Source organism: Galeopterus variegatus, unplaced genomic scaffold, assembly GCF_000696425.1.
Source record: "Galeopterus variegatus unplaced genomic scaffold, G_variegatus-3.0.2 Scaffold954, whole genome shotgun sequence".
In the NCBI taxonomy this organism is placed as follows: domain Eukaryota; kingdom Metazoa; phylum Chordata; class Mammalia; order Dermoptera; family Cynocephalidae; genus Galeopterus; species Galeopterus variegatus.
In genome coordinates this window covers 161,741-185,056 of record NW_007727065.1, presented here as the reverse complement: position 1 = coordinate 185,056, position 23,316 = coordinate 161,741, and the positions used below count along the sequence as shown (strand labels likewise).

Sequence of the window (23,316 nt, the reverse complement as noted above, 5' to 3'; positions counted from 1 at the left end):
TCTCATATAGTATGAGGAAAAAAGAATAGGGCCTGAGCAGTAAGTTAGAAAGCAAAGGTCCTCCAGGCGAAAGCAGTGAGGTGGTAAACTAAAATTCTCCTTAACTTTCTGTGGCCCTAAGTAGCTCTGTGCCAGAAACAGAAATCCAGGACTTACCCAAAGCTAAACATTCTACCAAAGGTGGAAAAAAATAACACCCAAAACTGGAAAACATGGATAATAGTGTGCCTATGACATTTAAAGCAATGACAACAGAATTCTTTAAAATTAAGTCTTAATAGTGTAAAAAAAATATGAATTTGTTTCTAAAAAGCATATTATCAGATACTTATTTGCATACAGGAATTAACTTTGGAAAAAGCTTCAAGGACTTAATTTTTTCATGCTTAAAATATGATTGTTAATTTCTGGAACATTCAAGAGGCAGCAAGAATGTAGCATCGTAACATCATATATAAACTGAGAAATAGTTCTTATTTTGTTAATTCTTAACAAAAAAGAAGCAAATGGAAAGTTACCAAAAGGTAGTTAACCACGAAGTTCAAATAATTCACGCCTAGGAGGCACTCTAAAGTCTAAGTGGTAGACCAGACCCAGGCTCCGAAATGCAAAGCATGTGTGAGAAATGAACAAATTGGTCTATTTCAGCTTACATCTCCTTTCCTGTGCTGAGGTTGCTTTGGTTCTTGCTACCACACTGCTGCAAAATGACCCTGAGTGCACCATCTCCAGAAAACATCCCTCAGCCTGACACAAGGTTGATGCCACAGTAAGAGCTTCTTCTTGAAAGAGTATGGGTGGAACCTCCTAGTGTAGAAATTCTGGTATGTATCTCAAAGAGGAAAGGAGCAAAAGCCAAGAGCTGCAGGCTTGCCACAGCTCCTTGCCAAAGGGCATGTACATCTTTGTTCCATACTATGACAATATATGACATGGCTGCCTACGCAGAATTGTATACATGGGAAAGAAACGTGGTGATCCAGGCTCTGCTGAAGACAAGGTATGTTGCCTTGTCACCACTTCTCAGAGGCAGTTTCTCTGGGATAGGTCTGTGGAGCTCTGTCTTGGTGACATGGGAGGGTTTGCTTCCACTGATGCCCGCTCCACAGGGCAAACACTAACACTCCCTCCCCACACTGCCTTTCCTCGCAGGCCACAACCACAGCTCTACATCCCTTTCTGTTAGGCAAGGAATGCAACTCCTGACTTCCAAACTGCTCCTGCTGCGTTTGCTTCATAGCTGCTTCCTCACAAAGGCAGGCTGATGTTCAGGCTGGCCAGGAAAAAGGAAGCAGTGGGACAGAACACAGCCTGCTCCTCTCACAGGCTTTCTTTTCCAAGACACAGCAGGACAAACGTGGCAAAGTCTAGCAGTGTCAATAATGGACAAAAATCACCACCAGCCCGGAAAAGTTAGTACACATCCACATAAAGGGGTAAAACGACAGAAGAGGGATGAAAACTCAGTTTTCTAGGTTGCTTCTAGAAGCTCCTAGAAGGGTGCTATGATGTGGGAGATGAACTCCATTCAGAGCACTGAAAAACCTTTCATTACATAGCTAAGTTTGAAATTCTCATGCATTAGGTGCTACTGCCTTCCCTCTACAAGATAAAACCCACAGCTTTGCAAAGGCAGATGAGGACTTTGTTACAGCGAGATCATCCCCATGTCCTCAGCAGAACAGGATTAGAATCTCAGCGCACATTCTGTGTGAAGGAATAGTTTGCTCTTAGGTTTTGTGGTCCCTAGCTTGCACGGAAATCCTAAGGACCAACTCTTTCCCAGCCAAGTCTTAGTACCACGGTAACATTCCAACCATCCTGTGCTGACGAGCAGCCTCGATCTTATTACCAATTCAATAATGGCAGATAGTTATCTTGAAAAAATATCATAAGCTTACAAAGAAATTCAAAGGATTTATGGTTAGATCTAACCATAACACAATCATAAAATAGTTGTCACATCAGGAATTCTTAACCTGGCAAAGTAAATTAAATTGAGCTTCAGCCAGGATGTTAGAAATATCTAAGAACCACCCTAAAGTATATGTGAATTTTCCTAGGGAGCAGGAGCTTTCAACAGAGCTTCACAAAAAATCTTTCATACATAAAAGGGACCTAAAGAAAATAAAGTGATGGGAAGGAGAGATGGCATATACAGAGGTGGCAGGGAGATGATGGGCAAGGGAGGCTACAGAGCTGAGAGAGAGCAGGAGCCCCTGAACATGTCTGTTCATCTGTAACTTCCCTAGAATGATGCTTTCCTAGTAACCAGCATCCAAGACGTCCCTTAATTCTGCTTTTGCTATATTTAACACTTTCTTCTTTCATACTTGTGTTCACTTGGCCCTTTTGTAACCCTCTTGGTCCCAGCCCTCACCAGTTTATTTCCAGCTGGCATCAGGAATACTGTAACTAAATTCACTCAATTCCTTTTGATACTGCATACCACTCATTCAACATTGCATACCACTACCATATATATGACTTCTCAGTAAAAATCTGTTACATCATTTCACACCCCTACTTACACCCAAAACAAAGACCATGAGCCTGTGAAATCAAGTGGAACTTCTTAGGCTTGGCTTTCATAGTCCTCTACCATGTGGTCCCAGTTTATGTCTTCACATGATTTCCACATCACCCCCTCTAGTCCTATTAGGCCCCATTTTGTCCATGCCTCCTACATGCAGGTTATTACTCATGTGTGTTCACCTGGACTTTTGTTCCCCTTAGTCCTATCTCTCCTTCCAGGCCAACACAATAGAATAAAAGAGTTATTATGTATTTGTAGCCACACCCTCCCTACAGTCATAAGATAATTGCCACATCATGAATTCTTAACCTGGGGTCCTAGGTGAGCCACAGTTAGGATGCTGGGAGTATCAATGAACTCCTTTGAAATGGTCATAAAATTGTATTGTGTGTGTGTGTGTGTGTGTTAGTATGTATCATTCAGCTCAACATGTAATTATAAACTACAACACATAACGTTCATATTGCTTTATGTGTTAATCTTTATTTCTATAGCTAGACTATAGGCCCTCTGAGGGTTAGGATTCTGTCCTTAACATTTGCTATGGTATTTAACACAGAGCTATGTTCACATAATTATATAAACTCTGGGTCATCTACTTCAATTAAAGTGTGCCTAGTAAAGCTGAACAAATGCCTGGTAACTGACTGACTAATGCAGAATGCTAAAAGTATTTCAAATTGGAGACATGGACAATAATACCAAAGTGACTGCAAGGCAACAGAAGGAGGCTTGCCGTCTCTCCTGCATGTACAGTTTTGTGATCTATGCTACAGGGCAGAAGAGGTTAAAGCCTGAACTCTAAGCAGAAACTGAAGCCTTAAGTACAAAAGCTTCACATCCCCATCAAGTCTCCTGGAACTAGAGAAGATGGGCAAGAGCCTGTGTGGCACCAAGTGGGAGCAAAGCTCTGACCACTGTAAACAATAAAACAGCCAAGTGGTAGGATTGTGAGGAACTCCTACTAGCCAATAAAGGATAAATGACTCAGGAGAAAGGGAAATAATTCCAACAGAAAAAGTTAAGAAACAGAACAGAGAGTGAAAAACTTGCTAATCTTCTAAAGAACATTGATAAAATGTGGTGTTTCAGCATGAACCACGTACAGATATCAATAAAACATGGCAGCAAGGAACAGTTCCTTCAGCTTTTCTACTGGTTCCTTGGCAGTTGGAGGAAGCAACAGGGCCCTGCCACTGAGAAAATAAAATACAGAGCAGACACAGGTGCAGAACGGGAGGTGCAGGCTCCAAGATGACACAGCTGCATTTTCAATGAAAATGAGAATTACTGACAAGAAAGCCAGAAAAGATGGAGAGCCCATAGACTGGAAATGAGGAAATTGAGTCCTATGGTCAAAGGGAGGTGGGTGGACTAATGAGTCAGTAAGTATTATGAGGCAGTGAAGCAAATAACAAAGAACTCCAGGTCATCATCTCCTCTAAAACGAATACAAGGAAGAAATGAAGTCACATGCTATTGTGCCAGGTATGACAATGGATCTGCAGGGGTAGGTAGGGGGAATGGGGGAATTATGAGCTCCATGGCAGAGAACAACCAACCCAATGCTACAGATGATGGGAACATACCTGCAAAAGATGAGCAAACTCTACTGTTCCAGATTAGACCAAAGGAATATCAGAGCTAGGCAGAAATGGGCATTAGCAGTCTAAAGTCTTCTTGAGAGGACAAAGCCTCAGAAAGGTGAGATTACTCAAACTGCCTCAATGACATTAGTTTTATAGTTTTGCTGTTGATCACAAACTCCATCAGAAAACATTTAGGGTGACAATGATTCATAATCCCATTCTAAGACAAAAGCACCACAACATGTTTTCTGAGTTGTTATACACACAATACTTGCCCACTTATACTTTGGAAAAAGTTTTGTAGGCTCTTTTTCATTAAATTCTTTATATCATTTTAATAGCTGCACAGTAAATCTATCATATGGATGTATATTTCATAATTTAATCAATCTCCTAATGCTAGATATTTATGTGAATATAATACTTACTGTTATAAATAATGCCACAGGAATAACTTTTAGGCAATCTGATGGGTACCTTGCTAATTACTTCCTTAGGTAAACTGAGAGAAGTAGAACTGCTATATCATAGGTCAAGGAACTAGTATTTGTTTTCCACTTCCCTTTCCCAAGGCAAACCAGACAGAACATGCCTTGCCTCATGGACTCTATCTGTGGGTATCCCTTTGACATAGGTGCTCCTTTCCCCATACATCCCAGCTATCCATATATGAGGGTACTTCAAAAAGTTCTTGGAAAAACAGAATTAAAAGATAATACACTTATAACCCCAAGGTCATGGGTTTGGATCCTGAACTGGCCGGCTGTCAAACAAAACAACTAAAAGAAAGATAATAAAAATCTTTCCATGAACTTTTTGAAGTAACCTCATATATCTCCACTTTTGCAATTATATTTGCAATTATATATTTGTCTACCCAAATCACTACTAGTTCATACGTTTTTGTTTTTATCCCCAATACACCTGATAAGATATTTGTTACTGTAACATGAACAAAGCAGTGACAGAATTTATTTTTTGCAGCTGGCTGGTAGAGGGACCGGAACCCTTGACCTTTGTGTTAAGTTATAGAAAATTTCAATGTGTCTTTTGACTGGGTGAAAAGCAACTATTCTTTAATATATGGTTTAGATAATGGTTTTCCAATGTGAGCTACATTTACTTGGACATACTGGAAAAGATTCATTGTCACACCCTAAAGATTTGGCTCTCTCAACTTGATGTAAAGCAAGAGGAATGGGAAGTAATCCTTCTTAACTTCTGGACACAAAGCTGGAGGCTTAGCATAAAACGGAGTTTACAAGAAATTTAGATGCAAAGAATCCTACAAATGAAAGAAAGCTATGAGGCGGAGTTTCCCTTCAACGAGCAGCTATGAAATTCTGTGCATTGATGTACCAGTGATAAATTATTCGAACTATAGTCCTCCTGAGAGATTTCCAAGGATTAGAGCAAAAGTAGGATAGGGAGAGACTCAGCTCTCCAACCCACTCAGCACCTGACACTGCAGTTGAGCCAAATCAAGCAAGCACTGCAACACTCAAGATGATTTCACATTAAATTAGCCAAGAGCAGGTTGAGGTTACTCAGAAGGAATCAAATTAAGGAGCCTTGAATTTAGAGTATGAGGAAGGGGAAAGGGACAGGAGTCAAGGGGAATGAAGAACTAGGACATTCTATAGAAATCCAGAGCTTGTCCATTCCATGCCTTGTTCATGATTATAATTCCAGTGATAATGATGACTAATCTGCCATTAAAGGACCTACATTTTGATTTGTTTTACAGCAGTCAAGAATTGTTTAGGGGGGACAGAAAGAGGGTGGTCTTATAGTTAGACAGGAAGAATAAGTCCTAGTGTTCTATGGCACTATAAGGAGACTACCATTAACAACAATTTATTGTATGATTTCAAACAGCTAGTAGAGAGGATTTTGAATGTTCCCAAAACAAAGAAATGACAAATGTTTGAGGTGATGAATATGCTAATTACAATAATTTGATCATTGCACATTGTACACATGTACCCAATTATTACAATGTACCCCATAAATATATACAATTATTATGTCAATTAAGAAAAAATAAATTTAATGAGAAAAAATCATGCAGAGATCCATCAAAAAATTGTTTACAGCAATGGTTCTCAAATTTTAGTGTGCATCAGAATCACCCGAAGAATGTGTTAAAAGAGATGGCAGGGGGGTGGTGGGGGGGGAGGCTGAAAATTCACATTTCTAACAAGTTCTCCAGTGGAAATGATGTTTCTGGTCTGAGAACCACCGGTTAGAAAGTCAAGTTATAAGACATTCAAGAATGTCAAGGGTCAAGTGTTAACCACTTCATTGTTATGACTACTTTGGATTGAGATTATATCCCCAGAATGATAAACTTCAAATGTACCACATATTTTGGGGTTGTGCAAGAGGAGTAGGAGCCTCTTAGCCAAGAGAATAGTGAACTGGAATAGAATAGACAAGCTGCTCTGGACACAAAAGTTGCTGCAGATGAACATATTGTGGGGTGGGGACATGCCAACGACAAAATCTTCTAGAACCATTTCCTCTAAAGGAATACAACCAGTGCAGACTAATGATTACAGAAAAGATCAGGCAAAGAAGATTTTTATGGGGGGGGGGGGTGCGGGCTGCTACAGGGATCCAAACCCTTGCTTGACCTTGGTGTTACGACGCCATGCTCTAACCAACTGAACTAACCGACCAGCCCCAGGAGGATTTCTTATTACCAGTTCGTCATTTGATCATGACATGCAGAACTACCCACAGCTTGGTAGGCAAGACAGCAGATAGGCGAATGGATTCCAACCTGACCCCAGTCGCCTCACACTAGTCATCAAGAAAAGTCTCACAGCTTGAGTTTCATCAGAAGGAACTGGGGGTGGAGAGGGAAGAGAAGGATAGGGAGTGAGCAGATCCTCTTAATATCCTGAAGGAGAAAACTATTTGGAAATGGAGACATTATACTGCTCTCCAGAAGTGGCCATTTGTGTTGCCTTAAATGCAGATTGATTACTGCTATTTGGATGTTGAGTGCATCATCTTTTCTGAAGAAAGGGAAAAGCTAAATTTCCCCACATTCAGCTGTATCGTCAAATCACTTCCCCACACCAGCTCTTTTAATGCATTTTCCTGTTATCACATCCACTTGCAATAGCTGATCTACCCTACTTCCCAACATTGAACACCCCCACCCCACCAACACGTGCTGAATCCAATTAGTAACCTCATGACTGTGACACCTAACTGCAAGCCCAAAATGTAGTGGGGCTGTGCATTTCCAGAGTTAAAAAGGAAAGGGAGCCATTAGGGTATTTAAGAGAAAGGCCAGACTCCTTTTCTGTGCTGGCTTCCAACCTGCACTGGCATGATGTAATGCAGCCGGGTGAAGAGGGCAAAAGATAATTCACCCGACTCCTGCTTTCTATGATGCCTGAGCTAAAAATCCAACAGTACTCTGGTGTTACAGGAATCTGCAATTAAACAGTGAAGGAAAAAGGAAAACATCAAGTAAAAGCTCTGTTTTTAACAGTATTCATTAGGTTCTGGTTTTATTCAAAGAGAACTTTCACTTGTTGAGGTCATTAGGTTGAAAGTGAGATATCTTGGTTTATTTAAAGCTGTACCATTAAACTTTTGAGAAGAAAAGAACAGAGGCTAGACAGAAAAGACAAATTTCAGGGAGATGCTCTTAGGGGAAAATTTAATAAAAATGAGAGATGGAATAAAAAAGATGTAAGGCAAGCAGTGTTAATATAAAGAGGGAGAAAAGAGGAAGGGCTAAGAAGACAGGTGAGAAAAGAGAAGAAATAGGAAAAAAGAGCAATATCCAGAGATACTATTAAAATTACTTAATGCCTGTCCCTCTGAGATTGCGTGTTTTGTAAGGGGTTGAGTCTATTATCTTTTTTGTTCACTACTATTATCCCCAATGCCTGGGACCCAGGATACATTCAAGAAAATGAGAATAAAGAGAAAAAATGAATGCAAAGCCATCACATGCATGATAAACCAGCCTTGAATAACTGTTCCTGACAGAGGAAAGATTTGCTTTCTTGGAGAACTGATTACCTCATGTAATCTATACCCTGTGATAGGATATGTCACTTTCAAAATTTCAAAACACACACACTCAAATTCAATGCCGATTTTCTCAACAGATTGGTACAGTTATAAAACTTGCTTCTTCTTATCAAGACATTTAAAAAATCAGAACTGGGCCAAATCAGTATACTGACCTCTTCCATTTATAAGTCCTAAAGTTGTATCTTTTAATTTAGCAACAGAAAAAGCTAAGTAACTCTTCACATTCTGTTCATACCCAGTATGTGAATGCCAGTAACATTGAAAACAGATATGAAGGAACCTACCAAAAAGTATTTTTTTTAATGCACAAGTTTTTCTTTTCTTCCAGTTATTGAAATTTTATGGAAAAACTTCCCTATACATCAGAATAAAGTAGAACTGCTCTGGCTAAGTGGGAAGACCAAGAGCACTTCCTTCCCAGCGGTATCAAAGGTGCTTCAGTGGAGCTGCAAGATATATTTACAAGTAACTGCTATAAAAGCATGGAAAGTGGTAAGCCCCCCAGTAACTGCATCACCAAGAGAGATACTCAGTTAAAATTGTATCTCTCCTCCTGGGGCCGGCCTGTGGCTCACTCGGTAGAGTGCGGTGCTGATAACACCAAGGCCATGGGTTCGGATCCCATATGGGGATGGCCGGTTCGCTCACTGCCTGAGCATGGTGCTGACAACACCAAGTCGAGGGTTAAGATCCCCTTACCGGTCATTTTTAAAAAAAAAAAAAAATTGTATCTCTCCTCCTGGGGCCGGCCTGTGGCTCACTCGGTAGAGTGCGGTGCTGATAACAGCAAGGCCATGGGTTCGGATCCCATATGGGGATGGCCGGTTCGCTCACTGCCTGAGCATGGTGCTGACAACACCAAGTCGAGGGTTAAGATCCCCTTACCGGTCATTTTTAAAAAAAAAAAAAAAAAATTGTATCTCTCCTAGTAATGGCTTAGGAAAGAAAGAGTTCCCAACAAGTTTACTGCCTTTTGATCAAGTCTGTGACGGAAATGCCAGCGGTTTTCTAGAGAAGCCTGAAAGTAGGAGGGTGCTGTCAATCACACTGAAACAAAGCAAGAGACTGTGCTGATGGGGTTTGGAGACTGGAGATGTAGAAGTCAGCAAGACTGGAACACTAATTTTTTGTTTATTTAAAACAGGGTTTGCTCAATCAGAAAAATGAGTCCTTGAAGGGACTGGGAAGAGAGGACCAAGGCAAAGCTGAGGTGGGGGCAGGTAAATGCTTGCCTCTCAAAGACGGAGGACAACACCATGGTTTTCTGAGTATGCAGTGTGCCAGGCAAGAAATAGAATATACATGAAAAAGATAAGAGAGAGCCTGCCCTTTTCTCTTCTCCCGAGATAACCCTAACCTCATTATGTATGACCAGACTGAATCTAAATTCATTTAAATCTGCTTAGACACCAGATTGTTCAATACAATTGCTTTCCCACAGTCAAGCTGGGGCATCAATTTCTTTTCTGAATATATACATACTATTCTGAAATCACAAAATCTTAGAATTAAAAGGTGCCTTAAAGGAATAAAGCCCCAGATACTGAACTTAACATAACTTCTGTGTTTTCCTGCAATGAGCCACAGATTAATAGTTTCTAGGAAATTCTTAAAATATTACATTTTGAAGTAAAGCTTTTGGTAGCTTCAGGAGAATGCACACAGATGATATTCCCTATGTGTGTGTACCTGAAGAAAACATAGCTCATGGCCAGGCTTTGATCTGACTCCAGTCCCTACCAGCTCATCTTCAGTGTCCATAACATGCTCAACAAAGGCCCACTTGGAAGACACCTACCATGATGACAAAATTCACATTTTGGCCTCTTCAATTTAAACTAAATGTGTTGTATGAAATATGTGGCATAGAGTGTATGAGAGATTTTTACAGCACTTTAGAAAATAAGAAGGGTACTGATAATGATTCACTATCTCAGAAATAACTCAGAAGGTTATAAGAGATATTTTCTGAAGGAGTCAAAAGCTCTGCCTCAAGTTTATAACCCTCATCAAGATTAGGAATGGGGGCTGGCTGGTTAGCTCAGTTGTTTAGAATGTGGTGTTATAACACCAACGCCAAGAGTTCGGATCTGCCTGCCGGCCAGCCACCTACCCCCATCTCCTCCCAAAATACTAGGGATGCAGCAGGTCAGCTAACAGAAATACTGAAGTGAAACAAGAACTGGACTGGAAGTGTTAAGCCAACATGGGGCTGAAACATTAGGATGGTGCAGAAAAGAAATGATGTGTCACACTCCCAAAGCAGCCCACGTGATGTCTCTAAAAAGGGGAACCACGTTCAGGAATGTCATGGAGAACAGTGGGTCAGCTGCACCTAAGTTCTTTTTGCAAAAACTATGGAGGACACACACACTGGAGCTCTCAGAACGCTGGGACAAAATCAAGGGCTTTTCAACAGAGCCCATGAGAGAAACAAGGTCTGAGAGTACATGAGAAAATGCCAAAACCTTATCTTACCAAGACACAAGGTAATGAGGGAGGAGGCAGCTGATGACAGACAACTGAGCTAGAAAGGAAGACTGCCTTTTGGGAATTAGTTTTATTTATTTATCCTTTAAAACAAAAAAAAAGACGTAGCTTCCTCTAGATGGGCCACGTATCTGAGACATAATGAGGGTTTTCCAAGAGCAGACAGGCAACGGAATGGAGCCTCGAAGGGTCGGCAAACTAACAGAGCTGCTGAGGTGGTAGAACTTATTTCTAGCAGGCCAGTGAATATGCTTGGAAAAAACAAGCAAAATGCGAACTGGTATTCTTCTTCCCCTTCTGTCTCACCTAGTCTCTTAACAAGAGCCTAACTTCCTGAGTGGCCATCAGATGTTCTGAGAAAGGTTGGCAGATCATGCCCTCTCGCAGAGGAAGTAGCGGCTGCCAGGTCCGAGGAAAGCTCATCAACTCCTAAGCATGCCGCTGAGCTGACCTGAGAAGTCAAACAAGCTAACAAGCTGCCCTTTCCCCAAAGCTCATAATGTTTTTCTAAAAGGATTAATGGCCTAGCAGTGCACTGGAAAGCAAAGTCAATGGGAGAGCACTCTGCACCACTGCTGCTATCACTAGTGATAAACAGAGAGAAAAACAGGTAACCAGGGGCAGGGTCAAATAAATCTATTGCAGTCGACCCTCTTGTGGGGAGGGATGAATGAGAACGACAGCCTTGCTACGTTACCTTCACTCACCTGTTACTTACCTAGAGTTTCACAATGACTGACTGATATGAATGCAGCAGATGTTATTAATTTGACCTTTGCCAAAGCATTAGATACAGTACCTCAAGAAATTTTACTTGGGAAATTAATTCAAATTGGCTTGGTTCAGTACACAATAACTGAAGATTAAAAAGTGGCTGAAAGATGATAAACAAAAGACAGTTAAGTGACAGTCCATACAGTGAGAGTTAGGGTCAACACCAAAGCCATTCCTGTTTAGGGGTTCTATTCAGGGCAAGAAAAGGAGTAAACAACTCACTAATGAGATCTGCAGAGGACACTAGGCTGGGAGATAGAGGAACCACATTGACATGGGCATAAAATCACAAAGCAGAGTTCAACTGCAAAAAATATAGGGGAATCTATCTAGGGGAAAACAACCTTAGACTCAGACAATATTCAATAGTCAGCCAGAATAAGGGGCAGGAGAGCATGTAAAAAGAGTTTTGACATGCTGTAACATGACAGAAGCAAGTAAGAATGCTAGGGAACACGGGAATGTGTGGTGGGGGAGCGGAGTGCTTCGAACTGAGGGTGCACTAAAATAAAGGAGAGTGTCAGAAGACAGGTGGTTTTGAAAAGAGGTCGACTTTATCATTTTCAAAAAAAGGTACACTGCACTAAAAATCTTTTCTAATGGCTACAAAACCGCCATGCTTATCTAGCAGGTGTTCTGGTCTTTCTTGGATCTGATTTTGCCTTGCTGGGGGTTAGCATCTAGAAGATGGCATTGAGCCACCATCCTGGGGCTCACTGACAACACTGCTCCAAACGAAAACCCACTCACAGTTCATGGTGCCCATTCCTCCTTATTCTTTATGAGGCCTGTATTGCCTATGGCAATACCTCACGTACTCAGGCAAGTGCTTAATTTCTCTCCGTTTACTCAACCTGCAACAGTGCAATGACCCTGAAGCCAATTTTTTCACCATCAGTCTGAAAGCAATGGCTTAACACAATTATCTCTAGGCAGCTCACTGCTTTAGCAAGCAAGCATCTTGTTACATTACTTCAGCACAAAATGAGCACTAAAGAGGCTGTTTTCTTCTTAAAACTGAAAACTTAAAAAATTTCACTATCTATGCATACTCATTAAACATTATAACACAACACGGCTATTTCTAACAGCATAATAAGAGAGATTATTCTGGCCTCACTTTCCAGAGCAGCTTTGCAAATTATTTCCACGCTTACCTGCCTGTCAGAATTAAATATTCACTAGTGGCAGAGTAAACCCAGCACGGAAAATATGACTATATATCCTAATGTACTGCTAAGTGCTCCTGCTACTCTGGGAAGGCATAACCTATTCTTCAAGTCACCATCAGATCAGGCTGACCATGTCCACCACAGACCCACCCCCTGAATCCCATCTATAGTTTAGTAATTGTCCATTTCCTAGAGGAGCTAGATGATCAAATCTAGGAGATGTGAAGCCACATTTCCCATCATGGGTTCTTTGGACCTATTTGGCTTAGTGATAATATAGGAAGGGACAGAAGAAAGAGTAAGTGAGGAGGATTATAAGAAACACCAGTTGAGGACTATATAGCACATCATTTTCTTTTTCTAAAAAAAGATGATTAGTAAGGGGATCTTAACCCTTGACTTGGTGTGGTCAGCACCACGCTCTCCCAAGTGAGCAAACCGGCCATCCCTATACAGGGATCCGAACCTGTGGCCTTGGTGTTATCAGTACCACACTCTCCCAAGTGAGCCACGGGCCAGCCCTAGCACATCATTTTCTAAATAGCCATTAATAAACATCAAACAACCAAAGGTATGGGCATTTTCACTGAACTTTGTATTTAAGAATCAGGTACACAGACAAGGCCTATTGGGAAAACCCATAAGAAAGAACCCAAAAAGCCACAGTAGCCTGACAGACTGATTTCTCAGCTGACATTCTGTGTGACATTCTATAGATGCTCTATCCATCAGGATGTGACATGGTGTTAAAGGTAAATGTCGCATAGCAGGGCAATGTTCTGGGCCAAAGGGCAGGAGAAGAGATCTCAATGACAAAGTCTGAGGCTGAGATTAGATAACACGTGCCCCAAATTATTCCCCCTCTAACTATAGAGTATAACCTGACAATTACCAAACTTCTAGAACTAAATACATCCTAAAGGCCACGGAAAAACTGCTGAGTGAAACAAGACCCTGCCATCACTTTGAAACAATGAACATGTTTTGGTTGAGTCCAAACAGTTTGTTAAGCTATCCAAGTTAGTTCAGCAATAACTAGCTCAGGTCTTGCTCTGTTTCCCAGGAAGTCTGTGAATCACTCAACTACCAGCACCACCCAGTGACAAAAGTCTCCCCGAGTAAGAGCCTTGAGGAATGTCAATGGCAAGAAATACTGCTGAGCAGTATGCATGTCCTTGGGGCAACCAGCCACAGGGATGAAGGACAAAAGTAAAATGTCCCGGGGCTCCACAAACGGTCTCCTGCCAACTATCAGAATTGAAACCAAAACTCATTTCCTAATAAATGTTTTCATTTCCTTTGTACGTGACAAAAAGTCTAGAGGTGATAAATGGAAGGGGCTGGGAGTAGAGGCCTCTGGAAGTAGGAAACAGAGGTAAATGCATTGCACACATAAACCAGGAATGCCGATAAACATATCTTATTTAGTGGTTTTATTCATGATTTCTTTATAACATCTACTAAGGGAGATCATATCTAATATATACATATTTTGCAGATTTTAAAAAATGGAGGCCCAAGTGTACTTAACCAAGGTTAGACAGCAAGTTCACTGCGTGCCCTCTTTCTTTTCATGGAAAAAACTAGAAAAATAAAAGGATAAAAGCTTTCTCAGCACATTCTGCTCAGGTATGGGCACAACAGTGGAAAAAAAAATAATAGTGGGAAAAAAATAGTGAGGCTGTGGGTCCCAGTGTAATGTAGTGACTTTTTGGTCTCACCTGGCCTCTGCAGCAAGCAGCTCATCATAGTGTGAGGACCTCTGGTCATCATCCTGCCGGTATCTGATCACTGTGGCTAGACCTTTACTGACAAGAGCCTCTGCGATGTTTCTGCAACAGAAAAGATAGGTCAGTGAGCACTAGAGGTGCATATGGGGCTCAGTCAACAGAAATAAACAGTTAGCACCTGGAAGTCTTAACGCATTCTGGCAGAGGGAGGGAGAAGCTAAGGATTTCGAGACTGATGAGTTGCTAAGCTAAAAAAACAAAAACAAAAAATCCAAATAAAAGGTTGAATAACACAGTTCCCTAGCTCAGCATTTTTCTGGTTAGTATAGTCAGCTGCTATATCAATCCACACATGAAAACTAGCAGAAAATATCTGTAAAAAGCCCACATTAGGTCAGGCTATTTACAGAATGTTATAAACAAGCCACTACCCTCAAGAAAAGTCTGCTCTAAAATATCAGGCACAGAGATAAAAACTAAACACATAAAAGCATGACCTAAATTTCTCAAAATCTCCTTTCTAGCCTATGCTGTAACTAGAAAATGTCTTGCTTTAGTTTGGCAATGTTAGAAACATTGGTTTAACATAACAGTCAAAGGGCTTCTCTTCTCACCAGAACTCCTGCAAGTGATCTCTCTCTCTCACCCAAAGTGGGCTTGGAGAAGGGAAGAGAGAGGAATAAATTGGGGAGGAGGGTGCAGGCCGTAGGGAGGCATTCTGGTAGAAAGGAAATTCTTTATGCAAAATGAAATGAGATGGGAAACAAAGAAAGTAAGAAGTATAAAATTCAAGGTGACCAATTTTGGAGCAATACTTCAAGGAGACCACAGGAGATCTCAGATTAGAATCCAACTTAAAGCATTTCTCAAATGCACTGAGTCTTTTCTTCACCAAAATAAGAAAATTGCTTCCACTTGGGAATGAGAGGTGCCAGTATAAGTGACCTCCATCTACTAACTAGAGAAGAACGCATAAGAAATGAAACTCAGGCAACTAATGAAGCCTGTTTGCATGGTTCCACCCCAACCTGGAAAGGGAACTTTGACATGAACAATCAAATGGTAAAGACACATTTTCAAAAACTACAGCAAACACTGGAAAGCAAGAAGCATGATATTATTGAGGGAGAGTGGTGGTTATGTCTTTCTTTTTGTCTGTCATAATTACACCAAAGGCCACACTCAAACCATCTGGTTCGCTGCCGTTTAGGGAGAGGGTATGGTAAGCAATAGGCTACTGTGCCATACGCTATGATTTAGCATTGTTTCAAAATGTAGTTAACTCTTAACACACTAGTGGTTCTGAAAAGTCATACTGTGGGGATGCTGAGACTTTACTAACCAGTAGCTGTGCATATTTAAGCCATTTAAGGGTTCTATTCATCAAAGCCCAGGAGAAGATACAGTTTTAAATAAATAAGAAGTAAAAATGAGCCGGTAGAGAAAGGAGGAAAAGACGCCATAGCTGCTTCTCTTCTCCTTATCTGCCGCTCTGCTGCCTGTTTATCTACTGCCAGCACGATATTAATATCTCCAAACCACCACAGAATTAGCACTTTTCAAAATCCACTCCCACAAAGAGGCTGCTTTGCTGGCCACCCTGTCTCCTGAGTCACCGCCTAAGCATGCTGGCAAACGCTGTCATTATCACAGAGTTGTGTTTGGCAGCATAGAGAAGGCTACAGCCCCAAATTAGTAGATGTAGATGTTGATACATGGTGAGGATTTAACTGAGGTTGTCACCAAGGAGCCCTAACAGGGCAGGAGAGAAGCTCCACCCACCAAAGAGCTAGCAAGAAGACTGGGGAGTGGCGTGGGGGACTACTCCACTTTTGACAGGTTGAGATGCCTTGGCAATTTTAAATGCCAAAAGAAGAAAGAAATATTTGCTACTACACTTTGAATTACTGAGCATTGACATTTTACAGTCAAACATGGGGTCTGGAGGAGAAAGCTGGAATGGCAGAGCAGGAAAAATTCACACAACAAGCTTCTTATGAAAAACTAGAGAATACTAAGCAAAACAGAACAAATGTTTAATGATCCACTCCTGTTAAAGCTGCTCAAATCAATTCACAGAATTAGTGAGTACCTGCCCGGCCAGCAGAGAACCAAGGTCACAGTTCTTCTCTCCTCTTCATAGTCCTTGCCCTCTTTATCCTATCAGCAAACACCTACAACCCAGTTAGGACCTGCCACATAGAGTTCCTGAGGCCTTAGAGCCCCAGATCACTCCACTCCCTGCCCACTACTCTCCTCTCCCTTCCCTCTAAAGCTTAGCATCTAAACCATATTCTCTTAGCTTCTTATCCCTAATTACAGATTTCCCCTGGAGGAACAGTTGTGGTGTTGGCGCTTAGCAGTAAGGAGAGCAAAAAGACATGAAATAATAACAACCATCATTATTGGACATTTGCTACATGCCAGGCATGTGAGAATCACATGTATTCTCTTGGTGCACTTCCCTTGTGATATCTCTTCACATTATGTTGCAATTATTAATTCATTGTCTATCTTCCCTGCTAAATGATGAGATCTGTGAAGGCAAGGGCCATGTTTTTCTTGCTCTGTACCCCAGTGCCTAGCATAGTACTTTGCACAAAGTAGACAGTAAATATTTTCTAAATGGAATTATTTAGCTTATTTAGGACAAATAAAAAAAATTTTTACTGTTGCAAAACTAAAGAAAATTCTTTTAATTTTGTTTTAAAACATCCAGAAAAATATGATGTTCTTTTAGGTATAAGAAAGACACCTAATCATTTTGGAGATACAGCATTAGAACATTATTTATTTTCCTAGCCAAGTTTGGCCGCCATAGAATCAGTAACTTTCTACATGCCTTCCCAGCTTTTGTCTTTTTCCTCCACATTATCTAAGACTTCAATTTAAAAAGAGAATGAAAGGGAGATAGAGAAAATGGAATTAGCCTAGATCCATGTACTTGACTGGATCATTCATTTCTTTCAGCTGCTAATGAAAGGTCAGGAGATTTTCCCCTGGCTAAAGATGGCTCAGAACCTGACATCAGTACACTGATCAGTTGCCCAGTCAGAAAAGAGAACATTAAATTGTGTGCCATGACATTATCCTGCTTTAGACAAATTTATAAGTTCTGCCTTCTTGAGTGTATCAGTAATTCTATTCCAATTACACATGTCTGGTGCAAATGGATAATTCACAATCAGCATATAAAGAAGGGACCTATCAGCTTTAGAAGTCTAACAGTAAGTCACCTCTCTCTGTATTAGCTAGAAACACAGAGAATTACTGCTGGGATTGAAATCCTTCTCCAAACTAAAAGAGAAAGTTAGGGCTGCATTAAAAGTGAACAGTTTCCATTAGGCATGATCAGGTGTTTCTGATAAAAACACAAATGACGTGGGTCTCACATACAGGGTTTCTCAAAAGATCTACAAGTAGTTTGACATTTTATCTTCCCCTCCCAATCCTTTCCACTGCAAGCAGGCTGTAATATTCTCATATTTTTCCACTATAAGATAGCTTTGAAACCACAGGGTCCTGGAAAAAAGGTGTTCTATGCCCATAGGATAGAGTAGAATTAAATGGTAGGCTATAATCGTTTGATCACATTTTTGCCTGCCTTCCCCACCCCTACCCCCCCACCTCAGTATTGGAAGTAATAAACAATATATTGATAGATCAGATAATTGTCCAAAACAGTCTGGATTACTTCACAGTGTGTGTTTGAGTATGTGTAATTTTGAAACTATCTAAACTTACAGAAAAGTTGCACATACTGTACAAAGAACATGCCCCTCTTCTTTGAACTATTTGAGAACAAGTGGACAACCTATTATACCATCACTCCCTTATACGTTAGTGTGCATTTCCTACAAACCAGGGCATTTTCCTACATACTCAAAAAATGACCAGTAGAACCAGGTTATTAACACAGACACATTTATTACCATCTAATCCACAAACCTCAAATTTTGCCAATTGTCCTAATGGAACACTTAGGAAAAAAAGGAGCTAGTTTAGAATTAGGTATTGCATTTAGCTGTCATGTCTCTTTAGTCTGGAACAGTTCCCAGTCTTTCTTTGACTATAATGACCTTGATACTTTTGAAGAGTACAGGCCAGTTATTTCAGTTTGTCTGATGTTTCTTTGTGATCATGTTCAAGTTATGTATTGATGTATAATTTGCCGACAATGTTAACTTTGATCACTTAATTAGGGTGGTGTCTTACCAGGCTTCTCTGCTGTAAAGTTTACTCTTTTCTATTAGGCCTCATGGCCAGCATCAGCACAGCCTTCTTAATCAACTTTCCACCCTCTTCCCCCTTGCCCCTCCCTACCTCATGTTAATCAACTTTCCACCATCTACCCCCTTGCTTACCGAGAAAAACTGGAATTTGTGCAAAACAGATTCTTATGCAAAAACGACCACCCAACACCCTTCCTCTAATTCAAACCTTATAAAACCTTTTTAGTGTTTATGGGGGTGGGAGGTGATCTGACTTGGTCTCCCCTTTACACTGGTGGAATAAAGCTTCTTGGCTGAAATAGTGCCTGGCTCAGTTCTCTTTCTTCCTTTTCTCTGTCTCGCCAAATCTAACATTTTCCTCTTTGCAATTAATACATATTTTGCGAGGAGACACTTTGAATTACATAATTTTCTTCCCTCATCAAACTCCCAAGTGATTAATTTCTTTATTTGTATTAGTATGAACTCATGGAATCTCATTTTATTCAAAGGGTTATAATCCACCACTATTGTTCCTTATTTTGATGCTCAAATTGTTCTCAATCTGGCCAGTGGGAGCTGGAACAAACTAACTTCTGTGTCCTTTGGACATGTCCCCTATCATTCTGTGAGTACTTCCCTGTTTTCTGGCACAACAGCATGTTCCAGGCTTATCTGGTACTGTCTTTCCCAGCTCTGGAATTAGCCATTTATCTAAGGAGGACACATTTAAATCTATATTTATTTCTATAAATTTATTTCTATATCTATCTATTACTACTGAAAACCACGTGTGACAGTCATGAAATTGTGATTCTTGGATCTCTGACTGCAGGAAGCATAATTGACTGACAGCCCAGCTGCTGTGCTCTGAAATCCATCACTGCTATTCCAGTCACAACCATTCTTCCCACCAGCTGCTCCCAGCCAGGAACTGAGTGCAACACAGATACTAAGGCAGGCCTATTACTGAGAGACATGGGACTCCTCTGATGGGCCATTCTGACACGAGATCTCCATATGAGCTTGAGGAAACTACTCTCTTTAGAAGTGCCCCCAGCTTAGACTTTTCCTACCCAGCCTTCCTTCTTTCCCTCCCTTCTCCACAGGGGCTGCACTGCAGTCTGAGGGCTCTCCCAGCCTCTTGCAGCTCCATTTCCATTTGCCATCAAAAGAATTTTCTCCAATTAATCTCTCACACATCTAATCCTCCTCAGCATCTGCTTCTTAGAGAACCTGAACCAACACACCATGTCTTCACACAGATATCTACCATCCCACTACAGGGCTCATCCTGGTTTTCTTCCTTTCCATATTTGTAACTCCCTTCTCTGACAGTGAGAAACCTGGCCTTATCTTAGTACCTTTACTTACACAGTCAATCCCCTGAGTGAATGCTCGGGCTCCAGTGCCCACGTGGATGCATGCACCCAGCCTGGGCTCTGAAGCCTTGTGCTGACACACTTACCCTCCTATTGGGCTCTAATACTCCAAGCCAGACTACCCCTCTGGGCAAATATGTCTCCTTTCATCTACCCTAATTGCTTTAAGACTGAATTGTTTCCATCTGTCCCCCAAACGCCAACCACCACTGTTAAATAAAAATTATAGGAGGCCATTGTTTTGGACTAAGCTCCTGTACTAGGCCCCAGCAGACTAGACTAAAAATCAAAATGGAGTCAAAACCAAAATGGAGTCACCCTTGCTAAACTTCCAAACCAAACTAGGTTGTGTGAAATCAGGAGAAAGAGAGAAAGATAACAGACAATTCCACAAAAAGGCCAGTTTAAATCTTCAGTAGGTATGATAATGAAGTTCCCTCTGCTTTAATCCTTACACAAAAGAAGTAACTAGAAGTAACCTGATGGTTAACCAGCTACTTTTCCATTGTTCTGTCTCCGTGTTCCCACCTTATGAGGAAAACTAACTTTGAAATGACCCATCTAGGGCCAGCCCATGGCTCACTTGGGAGAGTGTGGTGCTGACAACACCAAGTCAAGGATTAAGATCCCCTTACTGGTCATCTTTTTAAAAAGAAAAGAAAAAGAAAAAAAGAAATGACCAATCTGATTTTTGTTTTTTGTTTTTGCTTTCTTCAGCCCTTTTGCTTTCTTAAGCCCTTTGCTACAAAGCTAATCTCTTTTGTTCAGTTTATTGGAACACTTATTCTATTTTATGGAATAAAGTGTTGCTTGATTCTAGAATCATAAATAAAGCCAATTGAGATCTTTAAGCTCAACTTGTTGTAATTTTGTCCTATGACACCACGAACTTTCCATAGAGCCAAATTATGAAGAGGCAGAGAGCTTCTCAGGATGATCTTGTTCTTCATGAAAGAACCAGCCTATGTGTTATGTGTTTGCCTGTCTGGTTATACGCACAGCCACAGGTAATACATATTTCATAGTGATAATAAAGATAGAACCTTCCCCATGTACACATATACTTTTTCTCACTCACTTATACATTCTGTGACTTCAATGATTTGATGCTTATAAGCAGAGCTAACTTAAAGGAAATGCACTGCTTGATAAAAAAGAACCTGGACTAAACGGATAGATAAAGATATCAAAAGAGTGAGCATAGGGAATAATAACTGAACACACACACACCCCTTCATACTCCATCTGAAAAGGATAACAGATAACTCAGTGGCTCTGGCTTACAGATCTTTATCTAGCTTTTTGAGCTTAACACTTTCCACTTAAAAGCCATCTATGTTTTATCAATCACTGAGGTATCCCTGGAGATTATAAAACCAGAATATTTTCCTTAAGGCAAACACATGTGGGCACATATTGAGAATAAAGTAAACCCATAAAGAAATGCTTCTGCAAAGTATTTTAGACAAGGTCAAAGGAAAGGACTGAAAGATAATTAACAGCTCAATATATTCCTAACAGAGATAGATACACATCTCATGCATATTCATGAACGTGTACGCGCGCGCACACACATGTGCTTACTCACTATACAACTTCTTTACAATAACATGAAGTTCCTGTGGTCAAATTTTATAAACTAAGGTCAAAATGCAGCCCCTGGCTGTTTACTATGAGATATCAGGCATGTATGGCTGGCCTGTCAACCATGACCTTCAAAGGCTCGAATGTCTTAATGCTGGAAAACTGCCTTTACTTCCTTTACACATTGGCTGTGCTTTCACAAGTACAGGCATTCTCACAAGAGCTGTGAGGGAGATCCCCGGCTGACAGAGTTCCAATATTGATATCTGACATACCAGATGGCAGATCTTACTTCTTGTCAGCTATTTAGGGGATGTTCTACTCTGGGGCTAATCTACTATAGAAGCTGCAGGGTGCTGATGTCTTTCTTTACAACTAGGTTAGAGATAGGCAAGGAAAGGGAGGTCCATCATAGGATTCAATAAAGAAATGGAAAGCTCAGAAAATTGAAAAGCAATTTTCTTCAGAATATTAGTTCCATCTTTGCTCACATAAATGGGCAATGTGGGCTCCCCATCCCAAAAGACAATGAATAAGTAGGGAAAATGCCCAATGGCTAACAACCCAAAACCCAGGCTTCCTTCAGATCTTTTCTACAAATTTACACTAAGACCTCTAACATCCACACTTTTTTTAGACAGGAACCTGACAATTTCAGGCTTAAGACAGACTGGGCTTTTACAAGCTGACAAAATAAGTCTGTAAAGGACAAGAATAATATTCTAGATGACAGAGATCTAGAGACAATGGGCAATATCTTTTATTTTTATTTCTTGGTGGCCAGCTGCTGCAGGAATTGAACCCTGGACCTTGGTGTTATCAGCACCACACTCTAACCAACCAAACTAACCAGCCAGTCTCAGATATCGTTTATTAAGTTACTATTTTCCAACCAGTTCTCAAACCTGAAAAATGTCCTACAAAGCAACAGGTAGCTTCCAAAAGCTAATATGATGGTATCTCCAGAGTCATACAGCACCTCTCCCACAGTCTTTTTTATCCCCCAGTCCAACGGATGAATTCCTATGACTCTGGATCAATGATTTTCTTTTTCTGTATCCCTTTTTTGCTTCATATACATCCAGGAGACACTCCTCACATAACCAACAGCATCCGTAGATAGGAGATTCTGTTTTGGAAGGAGCAATAATTGGAAACATTTGAGGTGGCACACATCCTTTACAGATTTACTAAATTTCTCTCCTACCATCTTCCCTATTTTTTCACTTCCCTTAAATTTATGTAGTTCTAAAAATGACTCAAATTGATTTTTAAAATATTTTTCACTGAATGGTTCCTTTTTGTGTTTAACAAGTCCTGTCGCCCAGGATAGCCACCAGAGGATCTAAACAGTGGTTAGGGAATTTCCCAGCATTCACAATACAGAATGAAAGCAAAGAGGAAGATCCAAACACTTCTATATTCCTAGCCAGGCTTTAGTAACTAGGGTGAAGTGAGGGGAAAATTAATGATTATCAAGGGCTGCACTAAGGCACAGGAGTCTTAGGGCAAGGGATCCTCACTCCAGGCTCTGCCTTTGACAAACAACCAGCCCAGCTGTGGCTATATAGCAACATAAGGCATAACACAACCCAATAAAGCCAGACTCACGAATGGGCAAGTGTGGAATGGAACTTGGAAGCAAATCGAGCAAAAAAGCACTCTTCAAAAGAAATCTCTCCAATAAGTTTTTGGTCATATCATTCTTCCTCATAGGGAGGGAAAGTGGAAAGAAAATAATGAAGATTGAAATGGACTTAGTACTATTTCAAGAACTGAAAAGGAT

At 40.7% G+C, this 23,316-nt stretch overlaps 1 protein-coding gene across 1 annotated transcript in view; it reads right to left on the bottom strand.

Moving 5' to 3' along the window:
• Positions 1-23,316, bottom strand: part of LOC103591265 (staphylococcal nuclease domain-containing protein 1) — a 354,022-nt gene that overhangs the window by 181,686 nt on the left and 149,020 nt on the right. Inside the window, exon 4 of the mRNA XM_008573683.1 lies at positions 14,345-14,455. Within this exon, the coding sequence (XP_008571905.1) occupies positions 14,345-14,455 (111 nt within the window). The remainder of the gene's footprint in view (positions 1-14,344; positions 14,456-23,316) is intronic.